Source organism: Chiloscyllium punctatum, chromosome 1, assembly GCF_047496795.1.
Source record: "Chiloscyllium punctatum isolate Juve2018m chromosome 1, sChiPun1.3, whole genome shotgun sequence".
Taxonomy (NCBI): Eukaryota; Metazoa; Chordata; class Chondrichthyes; order Orectolobiformes; family Hemiscylliidae; genus Chiloscyllium; species Chiloscyllium punctatum.
This window is the reverse complement of record NC_092739.1, coordinates 31,112,141-31,134,876: the sequence shown is the minus strand read 5'-3', so window position 1 is coordinate 31,134,876 and position 22,736 is coordinate 31,112,141. Positions and strand designations below refer to the sequence as shown.

Genomic DNA, 22,736 nt, shown 5'->3' with positions numbered 1-22,736 from the left:
GTTGCTCTATAGAAGATGGATTGGACAGTAAGTGAATAAGCATGTTGAGAGGAAGAGGCAGGGGAGTGAGATGAGTTTACTATCTCTCTATAACACAAAGTGGAGGCTTTATTCAGACATTGAGTAAACAGGAAGAAACCAGGAGGTGGGAACTATAAAGATCTCAAATTGAAGCTGGTGAGACCATAGAATCCTTAAGGTAGAAACTAACATTTAATAAGAAATGAAAAGGCCCAAGTGCAGTGCTGTAAAGTCACTGAGCTTTTGCTCAAAGCCATCCTCTTCTTCTTCTATGTATCAGGCTACAGGAGGCCTGGGAAACCTGGCCAGCCAATATTAAACCGAGAAAACAGGTTAAATCTGAGGCTGTTGGCATTTTAGTATTTAACTGTTTCACATTAACTCCACGTCACCATTCCCACTCCTAGCAATCAACTCCCAACATATCTTCCCACTTCCTGCTCATCTTGCCCAAGACCAGTCAGGCAGTACAACCCCACATCTTTAGGGACTATGGCATCTTTTCTTCAATAGAAAGGAGGTTAGGTTAGAAATGAATTAGGAAATCCAGTTAACAGAAAATGCCAAAGACATTCTATAAATTCATTAAGGGCAAAAGAGTAACTAGGAAGAGGATAGGGTCCTTAAAGATCAACAAGGTCATCTGTGTGTGGAACCATAGGAGATGGGTGAGACACTAAATGAACATTTTGTGTCTGTATTTATCCTGGAAAAGGACATGGAAGCTAGGGAACTTGACAAAATAAATAGTAATGCCTTGAAAAGTGACCATATTACAGAAGAGGAGATGCTAGAGGTCTTAAAATGCATAAAGATAGATAAATCCCTGGGATCTGATCAGGTGTTTCCCAGAATTTGTGGGAAGATAGGGTTGCTGTAACCCTTGCTAAGATATTTGTATCATCAACAGCCATGGGTAAGATGCCAGAAGATTGAAGGTTGGCTAATATAGTCCAATCATTTAAGAAAGGCTGTAAGGAAAAAAACAGGGAACTATAGGCCCATGGGTCTGACGTCAGTGATGGGCAAATTGTTGGAAGGAATCCTGAGGGATAGAAATTATATGCATCTGGAAGAGAAAGGATTGACTAGGGATAGTCAACATGGCTTTGTGTGTGGGAAATTGTGTCTCACTAACTTGATTGAGTTTTGAGTTTTTTGAAGAGGTGACAAAGAAGATTGATTAAGGCAGAGTGGTATGTCATATATAGATATATTCAACAAAGCATTCAACAAGATTCTGCATGGTAGACCAGTTAGCAAGGTTAGATCACATGGAATCCAGGGAGAGACAGCCAATTGGAAACAAAATTGGCTTGATGTTAGGAGCCAGAGGATGGTGGTAGAAGGTAGAGGTAGAGCTTTACAGACTGGAGGCCGATGACCAGTGGTGTGTTACAAGACTCTGTGCTGGGCCCCCTGCTTTTCATCATTTATATAAATGATTTGGATGTGAGTAAAGGAGGTAAGGTTAGTAAGTTTGCAGGTGACACTAAAATAGATGGTGTATTGGAGAGTGAAGAAGATTATCTCAGAGTACAACAGGACCTTGATCAAATGGGCCAATGGGCTGAGGTGTGACAGATGGAGTTTAATTTAGATAAATGTGAGGTGTTGCATTTTGGTAAGGCAAACCAGGGCGAGACCTAGAGTCATAGAGTCATGCAGCATGAAAACAGATCCTTTGATCCAACTTATTCAGGCCAACCATGTTCCCAAATCAAACTAATCCCACTTGTCTGCATCTATATCCCTAAAAAAACATGCAGAGAGTCCTTGACATTGATCCAACTTCCTCAGAGCCAGCTCCCAGAGTGAACAGAATCTCCACCACTCCTGTTTATATCTGTCAGCCACCCTGCTGGTGAATGATGGCCTGTTGTTTGTAACCAATACTCATGGAAGCCCGTGAATTGCAGAGGATGCTCGCAGTTTTTCTATCATCGTCCCTGTGTTTGACAAATGAACTCTATTCACATCCAACCACTTTAAGTGGGCATCTATAATGACTAAGAACATTGAGCTAATGAAAGGTTGACATGTAACCGAGTCCAGGGTTTACCCAGCCATTCCCATGAATGTGGGTGAGCTGCTGGTTGTATCCTGAGTACTGCCACACAAATGCAGCTAAGTCTGCATCCAAGCCTGACCACCAGCATAATATTCATCTCTCCTATAAAAAGATTTTCATCAGATATTTTGCTTGATCCCGGTGATTCAGATCTCTCAGGTTAATGAGTCCTCAGTTCCCTGACCCAGTGGGTATGCTGTACCTGTCTAATGGCTAATTTGTTTTGAATTTAAGGGGCCAAGCACAAATCCAGTTCAGCTTAGTTCAAGTGTTGATTTATCCAGGCTCTGAGGTTTGGCCAGGCCATCTAATGGTGCACCAATGGTCATGGAGCTGAGAGAAAGGGTAGTAAAGCAGGCCTGGAGTTAAGCTTGTAAGTGGAAATTGAGCCCATCTTTTCACATGATATCACTAAGAACAGCAGAAATATTAAGCAGGTGGGAAGTTAGTTAGGTGTAGATTCTCAGGAAAGATCCGGAGATGATAAAGCAGGAGCAGAAGGAAAAGGTAACAATAAAGAAGGGGTCGCTATGATTATACAGGTTGAAATAGAGCAAGGGCAGGTTCCTGAAGTTTCACAGTAAAGGAGAGATGGAGGATGGCTATGTATTCTGGATCAGTTGCTGCAGAGAGATCAAGAAGTGCCTGGAGAGTATTGGACTCTCGCCACAGTTTCAAAGGATGTTATTCGTAACTTTGGCGAGGTTAGTTTTAGTGCTGTGAGAAGAATGGGAACCAGATTGGAAACAGCCAAACTAGGAATTTTCATAAGGTCCTTGTATTTAATCTAAATGATTTGGCCTATCCCTGCAGGACATATAGTCCATACTGTGGCAGTTGCATATCAGAATATAAAAGGTCATCTTCTGTGATTGATTCTGGCATTTAATCCCATAATCACTTTAACAAAAAGAAAGAAACCAATTGTAGACCCTGTTAAAGAATGGAAGAGTTTAATATGTGCATAAAATTGTTATAATGTGCAGTCATTTTTACTCATTTTACCTTGTTTACAGTATTTTAAATGATGAGATAGAAGACAGTCATTGACTAACTTTGATTATTTTGCCTTTGGTTGACTCTGTATTCCTTCTGTCCATCTCAACTCATGACTATGTTGTCCACCTAACCTAACATTCATTGATACAGGGATGTCTGCAGGAAACATCCAAACTGTCACAATATCTTGTTTACAACTTAACAGGGTTAATTCACATACAGATGTAGAATGACATTGTGAAATTTGAAAGTGCCAGTTATTATCAATTGATCCGAAAGCTAGCTATGTTTCTTTCAGATACAGTAAGGTATCTCACTGTGTGTATTTTCTTTTAAGGTTATTGAACTAGACCAGTTTGAAGAATCATTAGAAAGAATGCGCAACATGTCAGAAAATTTGAAGTCTCACCAAAGTCAACTGGAACAGGTTAGTATTGTTTCTTCAAACTATTCCTAAAGTACTTTCAACTAACAAGTGTAAAATTTTGATTACTGAACTAGTCACAGATTTTTAGAAGCACTTTGTTCATTCTGTTTTTTTAAATTAATTTTTGCAATGTGGGCATCATTGGCAAGGCCAGCCTTTATTGTATGTTCCCAATTGCCCTTACAGGGATGGTAAGGAGCTGCCTTCCTGAACCATTTGATTTAGGTACACTCACAGTGTTGTTATGGCCAAATTTTAGGATTTTTACTCAATGGCAGTGAAGGAATGGGAGTATAATTCTAATTCAGGATGGTGTGTGGTTTAGACTGTATCTTGAAAGTGATGGTGTTCCTGTATATCTGCTGCCCATGTTTTTCTAGGTGGTAGAGATCTACTAGATGTAAACACTGCTATCTACTAGATGTAAACACTGCTATTATTATACACCAGTTATCATAGAGTTGTACAGCACCGAAATAGATCCATCAGTCCAACTCATCCATACTGACTACATATCCTAAACTGATCTCGTCCCATTTTCCAGCATTTGGCCCACAACCCTTTAAACCCTTCCTAATCGTGTACCCATCCAGATGCCTTTTAAATATTGTAATTGTATGTGCCTCCGCTACCTCATCTGGCAGCTAGTTCCTTCTCTCACCTTAAACCTATTCCTTCTAGTTTTGGACTCCCCTACCCCGAGAAAAAGACCTTGGCTATTCACTCTATCCATGCCTGTCATGATTTTATAAACCTCTTTAAGGTCATCCCTGAGCTGCCAATGCTCTAAGGAAAAAAATCCCCAGCTTATTCAGCCTCTCCCTTTAGCTCAAACCTGCCAATCAGAGCAACATCCTTGTACATCTTTTCTGAACCATTTTTAATTTAACAACAGGTTTGCTATAGCAGAGTGACCAGAACTGAACACAGTTTTCTGAAAGTGGCCTCAACAACACTTTCACTACATAACATTCCATGGTGCACTGAACAGTGAAGAAAATTATTTCAGAGTACATCTTGATTAGATGGGCCAATGGACCGAGGAGTGGCAGATGGATTTTATTTTAGATAAATGTGAGGTGTTGTATTTTGGTAAGGCAAACCAGGGCAGGGCTTATACACTTAATAGTACAGCCCTGGGAATGCTGTTGAACAAAGATATCTAGGGGTGTAGGTAGGTGCACAATTCCTTGAAGGTGGAGTCACAGGTAGACAGTTTGGTGAAGAAGGCGCTTGACACACTTGCCTTCAATGGTCTGTGATGGTAGGAGTGAATGTGGACAATGGTATGCTGATCAGGTGGAGTACTTTGTTTCTGAACTTGTGCTTCTGGAATGTAGCACTCATCCAGTGACCCGGAAAGTAGAAATTCAATTTCAAAGCATTAACCCTTACTAGAGCGCAAGAGAGAATATATCTTGACACCTAACAAAAGATTTTCATTAGCTGGATTGATGGTATCTTTACAATCTCTCAAATAGTAGACTAAAAAATGAAGTCTAAAATCTTCCAATTTTTCTGAGTTCAGTTGGACAGACCCATGAAGCCCCTTAACTTTACATAGCATCCTTTGTTGAGTGAGAGTCATAGAAACTACATGGAAATAACAAAGAGAGATTATCCATTTGTATGTATGTTTTGATGTTTTAATTGCAGAGCCCAAAGACTGAATTAAGACTTGCAATGATACTTACAAAATGATATAATACAATGGCACAACAATACAATGCACTTTTCACATCACAAAGTCACTTAAGAGCTTTTTGAAGTGCAATCACTGTGGTAATGTATGAATAATCAAATTCAAATTTATTCTATATGCCACTACATTTCTGGAAATTAATTGCCTTCTCTCAAACTAACCGTGAATATTGTCTGCAGGATCTTGCAATCTTCCTAAACATAATTATACTGTTATTTTATGGTAACACAGTTTTCCCTTGTCTTAAGCATAATGCACTCATCATTAGCCTATGTTGAAGCCAATTGGAATTTGAGGGGTGCCTTCTACCTTTCTGTTGAACTTCTAGTGGGTGAATGGAGAGCCAGACATTAACCAAAAAATCTAGCTTATTGTGTTAAAGTAGGGGAGACGTCTAACTGGCAAAGACTGCTGAGGCACGCACGTCAAAATATTTCAGAGCATTGAGGCTACATCACAGTCCAAGTTGAAAATTGTTTAAATTCCTCTTGCTCAGCAATGTAAATAAATATAAATTAATGATTGCTGACTGAAGTATGGTTGCAGTACACGATCACTTGTGCTTCCACATGGTTAGCATCATGTTATCTCTTGTAGGATTTGGATAGCAATTTCCAACAGATCTCACAGTTGAAGGAAGAGGCTTATCAAAGAGAAGATGCGTTGAACCAAACAAGCCAGCCCTCTGCAACTATGGCACAACTCCAAATTGAAAGCACTCCATATCCACCACCACAGCAGACAGAAAGTTCCAAAGTCACATCATTAATGAGCCATAAGGATGATGGAAAACTAGGTAACCAATCATGCTGTGATTCTGTTAATGCATAATTTAGAAGTTAAATTATATCAAACACAATTTGTCCCATAAAAATGTAAAACTGCCTTATAAGTACTTTGTAATTGGATAATCTAAAATGTATTTCAGGCAATAATCAAGATAATACATTTAAGTCTCACAAATTGTTAAATTAATTTTACGCACTAACCCTATTGCAGTTTCAGTGATACTAAAAATCTATCATTTCACTTTCAGATGTCCGGACACCTGCTACAGAAAACACCTCGCATAAATCTGTGCTCAGAAACATCATTTCAATTCCTTCAATAACAAATTTGAAAGGTGGGAAATATATTAATGTTCAATTTTATATAAAAATTCCTCCTTTAGGAGGAATAAAGCCTTTCTTCTGACATACACAAATCACTAAGAAACTATATAGCATATACAAAAATAAAAATTTCTTCGTCAGGCAACTTCGCAAATGACCAGTCCACATTACAAGCAGTACAGAAGTCAACATATTTAATTACAATGGAGTTTCACGATGTATTGTACATTTGGTTCCCAAAAGCTCATTCACCAGGAGCAACACCATGGGAGATCCAGTAACATGGTAATAAAATGGTCATTAGTTTCATATAATTTAGGTAACTCTCACTAAGAGTTGACCTTTCTCATTTAACAACTTAACCCAGAGTTTATAAAGTGCATACTCCCATTGAAGAGCTCCAGCTTCCACCAGCTCATATCAGGAAATTGTGATTCCAGATTACATTTTATTATTTTTCTGCTTTTGTTTTAAGTATCACAAAGTGAAATAAGATTATCAGATACTCCAAAATTAGAAAAACTAATTTTTGATCCATCTTTGTCTTCTAACAGCATTGCAGTCATTTTTCTATGATGCAGACTGGACTGGGCACGGCTACCTGACGTATAGGGACCTAGTGAATACTCTTGGTCAATGGGCACCAACTGAAGAAAATATTAAACAGTTTGATGAAGATAACAATGACAGATTCTCCTATACAGAGATGATCAATGCTTTAGGACTACAAGGTAAGAATAAGGGAACAATGGTTAGTTATCGTTACAGTTCAAGAAAACCTCTTGACAATATTAATGAAAAAGCACCCAGCAGGTAATTTGAGGAAAATTACAAATTTTATATCATTATAAATCTTAAAAGTAATTTTTTTTCTATGTTTTTAATATGTTGACTATTTTACTTTGAATTATTTATAAGTTAAATTTATTTAATCTTCTCCATTTATCAAGGTTGGGGGAATAATTAAATATTAGGAATATCCAAGTGCATTGTCAGCATCAGCAACTGAGAAAGCTGCTGAAGAACTGCCCAGCTCGTCACAAAGATGTTGCCCAGTCAGGCTGAACCATCTTCAGCCACATCAGCAATGGTCTTCTCATTCATGGGGTTAGGACTGGGGGGCTGTTAAACTGAAGATTATATGGGTTGTTTGAAATTTTCTCAATCTTAGAGAAGCTTATCTGCTCCATATGCATGCTTATACACTAAAACCTGGGGAATTAGCATTTTTGACAGTGAAAATTATAGTACATCTTCCGCATCAACAAAATTTACAATTTTGCAAGTAAACCTTTTTGGTTCTAAGCTACAGCAAAACCATTCCCAAAAAAAAGAGCTCAGACTGTAGTCTTAAATTAAGTGCAGGTTGTAGATGAAGTGGGATCATATTAGACAAATTCATAAAAAGAATTAAAACCTATGTATGATTCCATTGTAGAGGGTATGGCAGGACCATGCAACAGTAGCATTCCAGATGAAGATGGAAAAATTCTTGGTGCTTCATCTTTTTGTAACCTGCACTTTCTATCCAATGTTGCATACCGCTGTGCTCAAACTGAACTAAAGATCTGGAAGGTTGATTAGGTTAACATCGGAGATATTCAGGTGCTGATAAGTGTTGAGAAAGTTGCAGATTATATTGAGAGAGAAGATAAGGCTTGGGATTAGACACCAGCTTCACAAAGGCTAAGAATAATTCTTTAAGAAATAGAGAAATATGTCCAGGTTACAAGCAAAGTGCCAAGAAGATGAGAAGTAACTATTTAAGCATTGCGAGATAAAGTTTAATTGAATGGATGACAAGTGAAGAGACAGATTTGAGAGATAAATAATTAGAAATTCTCAATATTAAAAATGTAGACTATCAAATTTAGTACCTAAAGCAAGGCTAGAAGATGTCAGGGGAGATGTTAATATTATTGGCTTTGAAGAATCCTTGTCTGCTATTATTTGTGTGTAAAGAAAAATCCAACATCTAGGATAAATCTACTTTTATTTATGTTGTTTTTTAACAATTTCCATGAATGTGGAGATTTATTTATCATTTTTATTTTCCAGAATAAAGCAGTTGATCAACTTGATCAAGAACAAATGTCTACACAATTATCTTACCACTTCAAAACTAGACTAACACCTATATCAATGCTTTGCACTAACATTAGAAATTTCTACATATAATAGAAATTAAAGAAAAAGTAGAAATTAAAGAAAAAATAGAAATGCTATTATTAGACTCAGAATGTAAACTGATACTATTTTAGCATGGATAAACCCTTCAGTTCGTAGCACCTAATCCAACATTTCTTTGTGATTCAAATAGTTCAATATTGCAGCCTGTATTTTACAAATATTGTACATTGAATAGTTCCTATATTTAATTTGGAATGCATGTTTTAAAGTTAATGATTGGTTTCATAGTACTTTATTCCAAAATGTGACCAATTTAACAAATAATGATATAAAATTTGCTTTGAAAGTATTTTTTCATTTTATTTGCATCAATAAAAACCTCCTACATGTTACATCTCAAAACATTATGAACGAATTGTGTGTTCTTCACATATATTAACAAACTCTAACAATGCAGCTGTCTATTTCCCTTGGGTTCTCCCACTCATCCAGAGAAATATCATGATTTTTCCAAAGTTTCTACTGCTCTTCCATCAATGCTAGGTTCTTTTTTGTCAGTCCTGTTTCTTTAAGAGTCTGTCTTATCACTTTTGACATGACTGGATCAGAATGAAACATAAGGTCAGTTGAAAAGTCCAAGAAGCATATGAACATACATTCCTGTCTAAACTGATAAATTTGGACTCTCTTCTTGGTCTTGACATTAGACCATCTCATGAGATAAATTGTAATTTGACTGGTTATCTTAAAAAGTGATCTTAATAATCTTTGAAAATTTCGTAGAAATTCTCACCTGCCACACAATAAGCACCAGTAGTAACCATTTCAGCCCAATGAACTATGTACCTTAAGTAAACTTAGAATTTAAAAACAAATTCCCTGCATTCAGCATATTTATGGTCTCACATTTATTATGACTTGAAATATTCTGTGATATTTCTAATTCGGTGAAGAAAGAAGTCATATAAAACAATATGATAATGGACATTCTGACAAAGATAATTCCAGCCCAACCATCTTTAGTTGCTTCATCAATGATTGCAAAGTTCAGCACAATTTGCATTTTCTCAGACACTGAAGCAGTCCATGTTCAAATGCAACTTGATATGGACAGTATCCAGGTTTGGGCTGACAAGTCGCAAGTAACATTGACATCAAACAAATGGCAGGCTATGATCAATAAGAGACAATCTAACCACCAACCCTTGACATTCAATGATGTTACCATCACTGAATCCCCCAGTGAAAACATTGTGGGGGTTACCATTGACCAGAGACTCACTACATAAACACAGTGGCTCAAGAGCAGGTCAGATGCTAGAAATATGTTGTTGAGTAACCACCATACTCCTCAAAGTTTGACCATCATCTACATGGCACAAGTCAGGAGTATGATGAAATACTCCCTGCTGCAGCTCCAGCAACACGCAAGAAGCTTTTCACCATCCAGGACAAAGCAGCCCACTTGATTGACACTACATCCACAAGCAACCATTCCCTCCACCACTGATGCTCAGTCATAGCAGTGAGTACTATCTACAAGATGCACTACAGAAATTCACCAAAGATCATGAAAAGACAGCACCTTCCAAATCCATCACCACTTCCATCTAGAAGGACAAAAGCAGCAGGTATATGAGAACCACATTCAAGTTCCCCTCCAAGCCACTCACCATTCTGACTTGGAAATATATCTCCGTTTCTTCACTGTCATTGGGTCAAAATGCTGGAATTTCCTCCCTGATGGCATTGTGGGTCAACCCACAGCAGGTAGACTGCAGTGGTTCAAGAAGGCAGTTCACCACCACCTTCTCATTAGGATTTTACATTAGGATTAAATCTCGGCACAACATTGTGGGCCAAAGGGTCTGTTCTGTGCTATACTTTTCTATGTTCTATGTTCTCAAAGGCAACTAGAGATGGGCAACATTTGCTGGCCCAACCAGTGATGCCCACATCCCACAAGTGAATTTTTAAAAAATAAGTAAATCTGAGCAGCTTATCACTTGCATTTGAAGCTCGAACAGGCTGGCTGCTCCTACATTCAGCTGATGACCATGTGAAAACTCCATGACTCTCATCCATGTAGCTTTGAAATTGACCATTTGATGTTCCATTGTGCTCTAGGCTTTTCTGCAGATCCCCATGAAAACTGATTGTGGATTCATTAATTAGATGGTCATTTTTTTTTGCATATTGCCAGACTTAAAGCTCAGAAGCTAACAATGTAAAAACCTCTTAATACAGCACTTTTTTTTTGTTTTAAGAACACATTTTAAGCGCATAATTTTAGGGTGAGAGGGGAGAAAATGGGACCTGAGGGGCAACTTTTCACACAGAGGGTGGTTCTGAACTGCAGTTACAACATTTGCACGGGCACATAAATAGGAAAGCTTTAGAAGGAAATAGGTCAAATGCAGGCAAATGGGATTAGTTTAGTTAGGGAAACTTGGTTGCCATGGACAAGATGGAAGTGAAGGGTTTTTTTCTGTGCTGTAGAACTTGATAATAGTACACATTAAGAAACCAGTTACGTTATCTATTGACCATACTTTTATTAAGCAAGTAAAGTTTTCACAGAAATCCAAATTACGGCCTCATTGTAAAGACCAAAAAGAAATAAAATTATATTACAACAGGTTCAAATAAAATGACTTGTACATGTCAAAATATATTGATAGGGTTTGAATACCATGAAGCAAATGGAAAATTGGGATTGAAAAATAAACTAATGCAGGTTACTTATTATCTTATTATTACCACATTATTACTTATTATCTCCAACTTCTTTTTAAGCTCCAAAAACTTTGCTAACCTCGACAACAAATAACATATTTTTATTAACTAAATACACTTTATATTGATCCAACTGGGCCTACATCCAAATCAAAGATTCAAATAGTTTTGTCACACTTCCCCATGATTACTGATATGGTTTAGTGCACAGATCATGTCTTGGTGGAGCGAAGAAGTCGTCTAGCAAAAAAAGGAATGTCAATGGTTAACCACTGATTTTTTTTTAAATAGAAACCTGTTCATTTGATCATAAAAGATAGGAGCAGAATTAGGTCATTCAGCCTCTTGAGTCTCCTCTGACATTCAATCATGGTTGACTGTTCACAATCCCAGATTCCTGCCTTCACTCCTTAACCCTTGCTCCCCTAACTAATCAAGGACGTAACTATCTCTGTCTTAAATATATGCAGTGACCTGGCCTCCACAGTCCATTCCAACAATAAGTTTCATAGATAAACCACACTCAGGCTGAAGAAAGTCCTCCCCATCTCCAACTTAAATGATTGTTTCTTCATTCCGAGGCTGTGCTCTTGAGTCCTAGTCTCTCCTATTATTGGAAACATCTTCTTCATGCCCACTCTAACCAGGCTTCTCAGTATTCTGTTAGTTTCAATGAGATTCCCCCTCACCCCTCTAAACTTTATTGAGTACAGACTGAGAATCCTCAACCATATGACAAGCCCTTCATTCCTGGAATCATTCTTGTAAATCTCCTCTGGACTTCCTCCAAAGCCAACACATCCTTCTTCAGATATGGGGTCCAAAACTGCTCACAATATTCAAAATATGATCTGACCAGAGCCTTGTACAGCTGCAGTTCATTCTGTTCTTGTATTCTAACACTCCCAAAATGAATGTAACATTGCCTTCCTAAATACCAACTGAACCCACACTTTAAGAGAATCCTGAACTAAAACTCCTAAGTCCCTTTGTGCTTCAGATTTTCAAAACCTTTTGCCTTTTAGAAAATTGTCTGTACTTCTATTTTTCCTACCAAAGTGCATTAATTTCCTACATTGTATTCCATCTGGCACTCTACTAGCCTGTCCAAGTCCTTCTGCAGACTCCCTGCCTCCTCAACATTACCACATATCGTTGTGTCATCTGTAATTCATCCACTTCATTGGTGTATAACATGAAAAGTTGTGGTCCCAAAATAGACCTCTGCACAACTCCATGAGTCACTAGTTGCCATCCTGAAAAAGTCCCTTTATCCCCACTCTCTGCCTCCTGCCAGTCAGCCAATCCTCTATCCATGCTAATACCTTGCCCCTGATGTGATGGGCTACTAATTCAGCAGCCCCCAGTGCAGCACCTTATCAAAGGCCTTCTGGAAATCTGAATAGGTTACGTCTACTCACTCTCCTTTGTCTAACTTGCTTATTTACTTCTCAAAGAATTCTAACAGATTTTCCAGGGCCTGACCTTCCTTTGACATATCTGCCCTGTCTCAGCCCTGTTTTCCTGTGCACTTCCAAGTAGTCTGCAATCTCATCCTTAATAATGGACTCTAAAATCTCACCTTATCTTAATTGAGGTCAGGCTAACCAGCCTATAATTTTGTATCCTCTGCCTCCCTCCCTTCTTAAATAGGGGTTATTATATTAGCTATTTTCTAGCCCTCCGGGACCCTCTCTGTCTCCAGTGATCCCGGAAAGATCACCATCAATGCCTCCATAAATCTCCATTATGAGTTCCTCAAGCATTAGCAAAGGAAACCAATTGCTAACTGTGCTCTCTGATTGCTCTTCAGACAAAGTCTGGCTTGTCACTAATAACTGCAACCTGACAATCATAATGACCAATTGCTGATCACTATGTGCTGCTCATGGTAAGTCTGTCACCATTTGTAGATGTAATTCCTCAGTGTTATGGTGGTACCTTCCTGATTGGTATTCTTTTGATTTAGGATGTGTTGTGCTGTTGAACTTGCTGTGATTCTTATGGACCACATTGAACACAAACAACAACTTACTTTTTACTGGAAAAATTTCAGCATTGCTAATTAAACAGGATATCACAATCAAGGTTATGATTCAGTAAATTAATGAAGCTATAATAGGAATAGGACAGTTACTAAGCAGAATCAGTGATGAAGATCATAGAAAATTTGTTCTGTTTCCAGGATGAGGCTAAGTGGTCTTAGTTGTTGTGTTTATATTGCCCTAGGAAGTCATGTTCAATACAACATACATTTTTCCAACCTCTCTCCACTTTTTTTTAGGAGTGCTAGTTCATTAGGTATATGGCTGAACTGAGAAAAGCCAAGAAACTCCATAAGTTAGGTCTTCCACTGGTCACACATTAGCTGGCATTTACGTGCAATTCTTATAAGAAGCATGTTATTTTTGGTGAGACTATAAAAGGATTAAAGTTCTTAGATTTCCTGTGATTGTAGCTTACTGACCGTGATCATCTAAGATGCAATTTTTGTAATTTTTATTACTGTGGACAGAATTAGTTTTGGAAAATTATCCAAATTCTTTATAACATAGAGGTCAATGTACAACATCTTTATAGCAACATTATATTCTAAATGACTTCACTAAGAACTTGGGGGTAAGTATAATTTTGAAAATAGACTTTTGCTTGAGGTGAGATGTTAAAAAGTGAAAAATATCTGTCCGCAATATGCTCCAATTCAATTTTAAAGGAGGCAGGATCGAGAGGAAGCAAAGTGACATGTCCATGGGTCTTTGAAACCTTTAGTTAGATTAGGTGTCTCCATCTTAACAAGGTGCCTATTTTTGACTCATGCCAGACCATTTACTTTAAATTTAGAAACTCCCGTAGATTAAAGTGGGCAAGAAAGCATAATCAATAGGGCCTTGCTTCACAGGCAACTCAGTTGTTAATTGGGAAACCTAGAAAATTTCAGATATGCCCTGTTGATAACACTGCAGATCAATTTAAAAACCTGAATATCATGGTTAAGGCTGAAGACATATCCCCTGACAATGAGCTAGAGGTATCGGACAATGCACAACTCAAAACGTAGGAGTGCAGACCTTTTATGGAGGGATAAATATCATGACACTTAAGCGATAGAGAAGGGTGTTAATTTTAAAATGTAAACAGAAAAATGAGATTTTAAACTGGAGGTGCTCAGGGCACAATTCTCCATGCTGATCAGTCAGGGTGAAGGGGTGCGTGGGAAGAGTTTGATACAAAAAAGACGGGAGAATTTTGAAAGTGACTAAAGGAAACAAAAGATGAAGGCTAGGCGTTTGAGAAAAGAAAATAATACAATAGTTAATTTGGGAACGGGATAAAGATATAAATGAGACATAAAAAGACACGTAGCAGTAAAAATAAGGAAATAACTTTTTTTAAAAGTTACATCCTTTAAAATAGACTCCAACATTTTCCTAATAGCAGATGTTAAGCTAACTGGCCTAGACTTAGTTATTTTGCCTCCTTCCCTTTTTAAATACAGGTTTTACATTGGCAGATCCCATATCCTCTAGGACTTTTCCCTTACTACCAGTGCATTGACTATCTCTGTCACTATTTCTTTTAATATCTTGGATGTATCCCTTCAGATCCAGGGGTCTGATCAGTCTTTAGACAAATGAAGAAAGCAGTTAATAAAGTATACCGTATTCTTGGCTTTATTAATAAGGGCATAGAATACAACAGCAAGGAGATGATGTGTACTAGACACCTGTTACACCTCACTGGAGTACTGTGTACATTGCGGGTGTGCTATGATATAGGAAAAATGTGAATGCATTGGTAACAGAGCAAAGACAGTTTACAAGAATGATTCCAGGGATGAGAAATTTCAGTTAGGAGGATAGAAGAAGTTGATAACTGTTGAAGGAGCTGTATTCCTTGGACAGAAGAAAGGAATTTGCTAGAGGTTTTCAAAATCATGATCAGGGAATACAGGCTGAACTAGCCATTTGGATACAGGACTGGCTCCAAGGTAGAATGATGTGGGGGTACCAGTTTTGGACTGGGGTGGACAAAGTCAAAAACCACACAACATCAGATTATAGTCTAATAGGTTTATTTGGAAGTACCTCCAAATCAACCTGTTAGACTATCACCTGGGGTTGTGTGATTTTTACCTTCGAAGGTGGGGGACAGAGTGTGGTGGTGGAGGGTTGCTTTTCAGACTCGAGGCCTGTGACCAGTTTGTGCCACAAGGATTGATGCTGAGTCCACTGTTTTTTGTCATTTATATAAAGGATTTGAATGGGAATGTAGGGGTTATGGTTAGTAAGTTTGTAGATGACACCAAAATTGGAGGTATAGTGGACAGTGAAGATTACTTCAGAATACAACAGTATTTTGATCAGATGGGCCAATGGGCCGAGAAGTGGCAGATGGAGTTTAATTTAGAAAAATATGCAATGCTGTATTTTGAAAAGGCAAATCAGGGCAGGACTTATGCACTTAAAGATAATGTCCTGGGGAGTGTTGCTGAACAAAGAGAACTTGGAGTGCAGGTTCATGGTTCCTTGAAAATGGAGTCACAGGTAGACAGGATAGTGAAGAAGGCATTTAGTACACTTGCCACTATTGGTCAAAACATTGAGTATAGGAGTTCAGAGGTCATGTTGGGGCTGTGGAAGACATTGGTTAAGATTAAAGTGGTGCTGGAAAAGCACAGCAGGTCAGGCAGCATCCGAGGAGCAGGAAAATCAATGTTTCGGGCAAAAAGGGCAAAAGAGCTGAATAGGCTGGGGCTATTTTCCCTGGAGAGTTGGAGGTTGAGGGGTGATATTATAGAGGTTTATTAAATCATGAGGGGCATGATAGAGTAAATAGATAAGGTATTTTCCCCAGGATGTGGGAGTCAAAAACCAGAGGGTATAGGTTTAGGTGAAAGGGGAAAGATTTAAAAGGGATCTAAGAGGCAACTTTTTCAAATGGAGGGTGGAACATGTATAGAATGAGCTGCCAAAGGAAGTGGTGGAGACCGTTACAATTACAACACTTAAAATGCATCTGGATGGGTACATGAAATAGAAGGGTGTAGAGGGATATAGGCCAAATGCTGTCAAATGAGGCGAGGTTTACCTAGGAAATTTGGTTGGCATGGATAAGTTGGACCAAAGGGTCTATTTCGGTGTCATATATCCCTCTGTCTCCATGACTGTGTGACTGGATGGAGGAGTTAGAAAGAAGCTGTTCCTGTTTCTAAAACAGAAAGGAACAAGAGTTTAAAGTGATGTGTGAACGAAGCAAGGGTGATGTGAGAAAAAGGCTTTTTCATACCGTGAATACTTAAGCTATGGCATGCACTGCCTGGAAATGTCACGGAAGGAGGCTGAATTGAGGAATTCAAGAGGGCATTGAGTCATAGAGATGTACAACATGGAAACAGACCTTCGGTCCAACCCATCCATGCCGTCCAGATATCCCAAACCAATCTAGTCCCACCTGCCAGCACCCAGCCCATATCCCTCCAAACCCTTCCTATTCATACACCCATCCAGATGCCTTTTAAATGTTGCAATTGTACCAGCCTCCACCACTTCCTCTGGCAGCTCATTCCATACACGCACCACACCCTCTGCATGAAAAAGTTGCCTCGTAGGTCTCTTCTTTATCTTTCCCCTCTCACCCTAAACCGATGCCCTCTAGTTCTGGACTCCCCCACCCCAGGGAAATGAATTTGTCTATTTATCCTATCCATACCCCTCATGATTTTGTAAACCTCCATAAGGTCACCCCTCAACCTCTGACACTCCAGGGAAAACAGCCCCAGCCGATTTAACGTCACCCTATAGCTCAAATCCTCCAACCCTGGCAACATTCTTCTAAATCTTTTCTGCACCCTTCAAGTTTCACAACATCCTTCCGATAGAAAGGAGACCAGAATTGCATGCAGTATTCCAAATGTCCTGTACAGCCGCAACATGACCTCTCAACTCCTGTATTCAAGATTCTGAGCAATAAAGGAAAGCATACCAAATGCCTTCTTACTTCCCTATCTACCTGCAACTCTACTTTCAAGGAGCTATGAACCTGCACTCCAAGGTCTCTTTGTTCAGTAACACTCCCTAGGACCTTACCATTAAATATATAAGTCCTGCTAAGATTTGCTTTCGCAAAATGCAGCACCTTGCATTTATCTAAATTAAACTCCATCTGCTCTTTGGCCCATTTGATCAAGATCCTGTTGTAATTTAAGGTAACAATCTTCACTGTCCACTATACCTCCAATTTTGGTGTCATTTGCAAACTTACTAACTATACCTCTTATGCTCACATCCAAATCATTTGTATAAATGATGAAAAGTAGTGGACCCAGCATCGATCCTTGTGGCACTCCACTGGTCACAGGCCTCCAGTCTGAAAAACAACCATTCACTCCCACCCTCTGTCTGCTACCTTAAAGCCAATTCTATATCCAAATGGCTAATTTTCCCTGTATTCCATGAGATCTAACCTTGCCAACCAGTCTCCTGTGGGGAACCTTGTCGAACGCCATACTGAAGTCCATATAGATCACATCTACCACTCTGCCTTTGTTACTTCTTCAGAAAACTCAATCAAGTTTGTGAGACATGATTTCCCATGCACAAAGCCATGTTGACTATCCCTATACAGTCCTTGCCCTTCCAAAGATACATCCTGTTTCTCAGGATCTTCTCCAACAACTTGCCCACTCCCGATGTCAGGCTCACCGGTCTGTAGTTCCCTGGCTTGTCTTTACTGCCCTTCTTAAACAGTGGCACCACATTAGCCAACCTCCAGTCTTCCTGCACCTCACCTGTAACTATTGATGATACAAATATCTCAGCTAGGGGCCCAGCAATCACTTCCCTAGCTTCCCAGAGTTCTCGGGTACACCTGATCAGGTCCTGGGGATTTATCCATTTTTATGCATTTCAAGACATTCATTACTTCCTCCTCTGTAATACAGTCATTTTTCAAGATGTCACCATCTATTTCCTAACATTCCATACCTTCCATGTCCTTTTCCACAGTAAACACTGATGCAAAATAATCGTTTAGTATCTCCCCCACCTCCTGCAGCTCCACACAAAGGCTGCCTGGCTGATCTTTGAGGAGCCCTATTCTCTCCCTAGTCACCCTTTTGTCCTTAATGTATTTGTAAAAATCCTTTGGATTCTCCTTAACTCTATTTGCCAAGCTATTTCATGTCCCCTTTTTGCCCTCCTGATTTCACTCTTAAGTATACTCCTACTGCCTTTATACTCTGCAAAGGATTCACTCTCTCTATCCTGTCTATGCCTGACATATGCTTCTTTCTTTTTCGTAACTAAACCCTCAACGTCTTTAGTCATCCAGCATTCCCTACATCTACCAGCCTTTCCTTTCACCCTAACAGGAATATACCGTCTCTGGACTCTCTCTCATTTCTGAATATTGGATGACTATTTGGATAGAAATGGTATGCAGGGATATGGGGGAAAAGGCAGAGATTGACACTAGGTAATAAAAATAGTAACATCAATAATAAAAAATACTAAGTACAGTCAGTTCTTCTATAATGCAATAGCTGCATTCTTGTGCAACCCAAGTTTAGAAGCAGCGCTTAAAGTATTGGTGATGTAATTACATTACAGCCAATACATGCTTTAAAAGTTTTCACTTTAGAAACAGCATCCCCAATTAGTCAATTGCGTTACAGCGAATTTACCTTGATGAAATGTGCATTATAGCAGAGTGACCTATAAGCGGTCAAATGGTCTCCTTCTGCACCATACCAATTTTAAGATTTTGTGATTTTTAGCCCTATTATTTTCTCTAGTATGTTTTCTCTATGAAGGTTATTGTATTTATTCCAGTCTTCCTTTTGGCCTTTAATTACTTAGCAATCTTGGAATCTTATTAGCGTCTTGTACTGTGAACACTGATGCAAAGCATTTATTCAACACTTATCCTATTTTCTGGTTAACCATTATTATTTCCCTAGCCTCACTGTCTAATTGGCCTAGATTACTTTTGGCTTCTTTCTTCCTGATTTTAAAACCAAAAATGCAATTTAGCCGAAAGATTACTTTCTCCCATTATTGTATTTTTGGTTTCCTTGCTAGTTTTCTTTCCTAATCCTCTAGTTTACCACTAACCTTTGTCAAATTATATGATCATTTTCTTTCAAATTTGACGATAGTCTTAGGTTTGCTCTTTAACCATGGCTGGCTTATCCACTTCCTAGAATTCTTCCTTCCCTCTAGGATATATCCTTGTTCTGAGGCATGAACTATTTTCTTAATTATCTGCCTTTGTTCCTTCACTGTTTTTACTGATAAACTCTGTTCCAAGTCCATTCCAGCCAGCTCTTTGCTCATTTCATCTTAATTACTCTTATTTAAGCTTTTGGATCTGACCCCGGCTCCCTCTGCTCAAACTGAATGTGTCTCATTACACATCAACAGATCCAAAAAGCTTGATCCCTGCAGAGTTGGGTAGAAGAGTTAGTCATAGTTTCTTATTTTCAACAAATGAACAGCAGGTCCTTGAGCAAGTGTTGCATAATCAGAGCATTTCATAATGTGCACAGTTTTGTTTTAAAGTATAAAAAAATTGGGATGTACTGTTATTATTAATCTTTTAATAATGACAGCATGGTTTAGTTGGTGACACTCAACTCTGAATCATTGAGCACAAAAATCATAGCTGTAAAACCAGTGCAGTACTGAGGAAGCATTGCACTGTCACACGTGCCATGCTTCAGATGAGACATTAACACAAGGCTCCATATTCTGTTCAAATGATCATACAAAATCCCAGGCACTATTTTGAAGATGAGCAAGAGGATAATCTCCAGTCTGTTGGCAATATTCATGTTTGAAACAGCATAACACTAAAACAGACTCCAGTCATTATCATGTTACAGTTTGTGGGAATTCACTGAAAGAAAATTAGCTGTCCCATTTCCTACATTACTGAAGGAGCTCCAGTTCCAAAGTACTTAATTGACTATAAAGCGGTGAGAAGTCTGGTGGTCATGCAAACTGCTGTGTAAATGCAAGTGTTTCTTTCTTGTAGTCTTAGTGCAGCTGCTCTGCAGATCAATCCTTTTAATATTAGCCACTAAATTGCTCTAAAGTTCATTTAAAAATCTAATAGCATATATTATATAATTTTGTTCATCTGATTATCTATTGTAATAACTGCTGAGATGTCTGATTTCAAGTGTGATAAACTCGGAGAAGAGATATTCATCCCAGATATGGATGTGCATTTCTTTTGCCCTTTTTTTTTCAAGCAACATCTATAACTCTTGCCTAGAAAGTGACTATTCGTTCAGGTATCATTTGCCTAACAGAAAGCAGTTGGCTGCTAGAACAGGCAAGCTGAATGATCTTTCTTCTCAGGTAGGGAAACCTCAGCAAAGACTAGACTTTTCTTCCCCTAAATATCCTTTCCTGTTTTCTTTCCATTTTCTGAATATTACATTTAAAATAGACTGTCCAGCATTATCTCCTCCACCGCACTCCAGCCGCCCTCAATGTCCCACCAAACCTCTCACATAAATCCTATACAAAGTAGCTGGATCTTTGTAAAAGATCCCTAAGTAGTATACTGGGACTTATAAACAGATAACAGTATATAAATCTTTTGATTAACATATTTCAAGATATCAGGAATCCCTTTACATCCAATTGGGTATCTTTTGACATTTTCAATTTCTCCAAAATGTTAGCATGTATTTCAGTGAGTTTCATGGAGGGTTTCACTCCATAAACTCCAGTGAGTTATCTCGTGCAATTCTGTGCAACCCATCCCTAAAGTACTGTGCTCACGCTACCATGCATTCTCCAGTGCCTGAAGAACTGCTGTTGCGGAGACATTCTGGCAGTTCCATCACTGGAGCTATATTTAAAGCCCAGCTGTGCATCACGTCAAACACTGTCCTTCACAGTATTTATAATGAGAAGGAAATAACAAAGAAAAGCATATGAAGTCACATAGGTAGCATGGTGATATTGGAAGTAGAATCTCAAAACCATAAATATGTTGCTTTGTTATATCATCACCTGTCTGGTGGGCTGTCATTAGTAACAGCAGCTCTGAGAATGAAGTTACAAAGATTCCCCATGGTTAGCACCATGTTACGTTTAAGCCCTTTTTGAAGTTGTGCAGCTCTTTCCCTAACATGCAGCATAGCACAACACTTTGTCAGTGTTTGATGTATCAGATGTTGGAAAGCCTTCAAACGGTTGAAAAGTTCATTTTTTATTGAACAAAAGCAAGGGAAAAAATGAACACACACACACACACACACACACACAAAAAGGCTGCATCTGCATTTTGGAATAGACAGAGAATTCACTTTTTGAACAAGAAATGTAGTCAATAAATGATGATTTTGCCCAACTCACATCTGAACCAGGAGTCAACTAAGTCCTGGTCTTGCTGATGGTGTTGCTTGTTCTGTTCAATGCCCTTGTCTTCCTCCTCAGAAGATTACTGCTGCTCTCCAGATCTTCAGCATCCACTAAGCCATCACCTATCTGCTCAGTGTGCAAAGTATAGCATGTGTTACACTGTGTCCTCTGAATTGTACTGCAAGGCTCCCCAGACTGGCCCAGGTATCAGAAACTCATTCTGAACAAGCCTATTCTGAACCTTACCAAGGCTATTGTGAGCCATGGGCTGTATTTTTCTTATGCTCAGCCTCAGTTAGGGGCTTGCAATGGAGTTAATAATCCTGCTTACAGAAGATGGTCCTGATCTCCCAGCAACCATACTTAGAAGACATCTGCCCTAGAAACAAAGCATACAAAGTCTATAGCACCCTGGGGGGGGTGGGGCGGGTACAAATTCAGCTATGTTGGAAAAGCTTACTACCTGGGCTGTGGTACAGAATTAGTCATGGGGAGATAGGATGAAGTAGTGTGATCTGGTACAAATTGCATCAGTAAGTCTTGATACATTTGTGGATCAAGAATCCCCAGTGGATTCTTGGGAGCAGGTGGTTGTATAAAAAAAAAATGAGTGTAGGGTTCACATAGATGGCTACTGGAATAGGTTCCCTTCAGTTCACAAGTGCTGCTCCAATTTGTTATGGATCATTGCTGGTCTCCAGCAGCAAGCACCTTGTTCATCTGGAGATGATGACATCAGGGACAGTAGACTCTGGCGCGTTCCAAGAGAACCTTTGCTTGCCTAATGTGCTGCTGCTTCTGCATCTTTGTTGCACTGTAGCCTCTGACAATAACTCCTGCTGTGACTAGATCAATTGATCAAATTTCCATTAAACATGTATGGGTAATACCTGAAAGTGGAAAAGTTCCGAGTTATATGAGCACTCACTATTCATATCACACAATGTTAGTGGGATGTGGAGCACTGCAACAAGGCAGCCATGGAATGCTTGTATGTCGACCTTGAACATGGTGGACCCTGTGTGTGCAGCATGAGCCATGTTACACAAATGCAGTAGATGATAAATTCAGTAAGATTACTGAAACCTTACTCCCACCTCCCCCACCCCTTTTTGCCCACATCACAAAGAAAGGCAGCTTTGCATTGACAGAAGGTTGACAA

General features: G+C 38.9%; 1 protein-coding gene across 1 annotated transcript in view; it reads left to right on the top strand.

Annotated features, from left to right (window-relative positions):
- The window catches only part of LOC140487987 (uncharacterized), a 43,982-nt gene extending 35,118 nt beyond the window's left edge, over positions 1-8,864 (top strand). Inside the window, exons 7-11 of the mRNA XM_072587541.1 lie at positions 3,429-3,518; positions 5,818-6,016; positions 6,257-6,343; positions 6,887-7,063; positions 8,391-8,864. Of these exons, the coding sequence (XP_072443642.1) occupies positions 3,429-3,518; positions 5,818-6,016; positions 6,257-6,343; positions 6,887-7,063; positions 8,391-8,395 (558 nt within the window). The 3' untranslated portion in view covers positions 8,396-8,864. The remainder of the gene's footprint in view (positions 1-3,428; positions 3,519-5,817; positions 6,017-6,256; positions 6,344-6,886; positions 7,064-8,390) is intronic.
- The last annotated feature ends 13,872 nt before the right edge of the window (positions 8,865-22,736 follow it).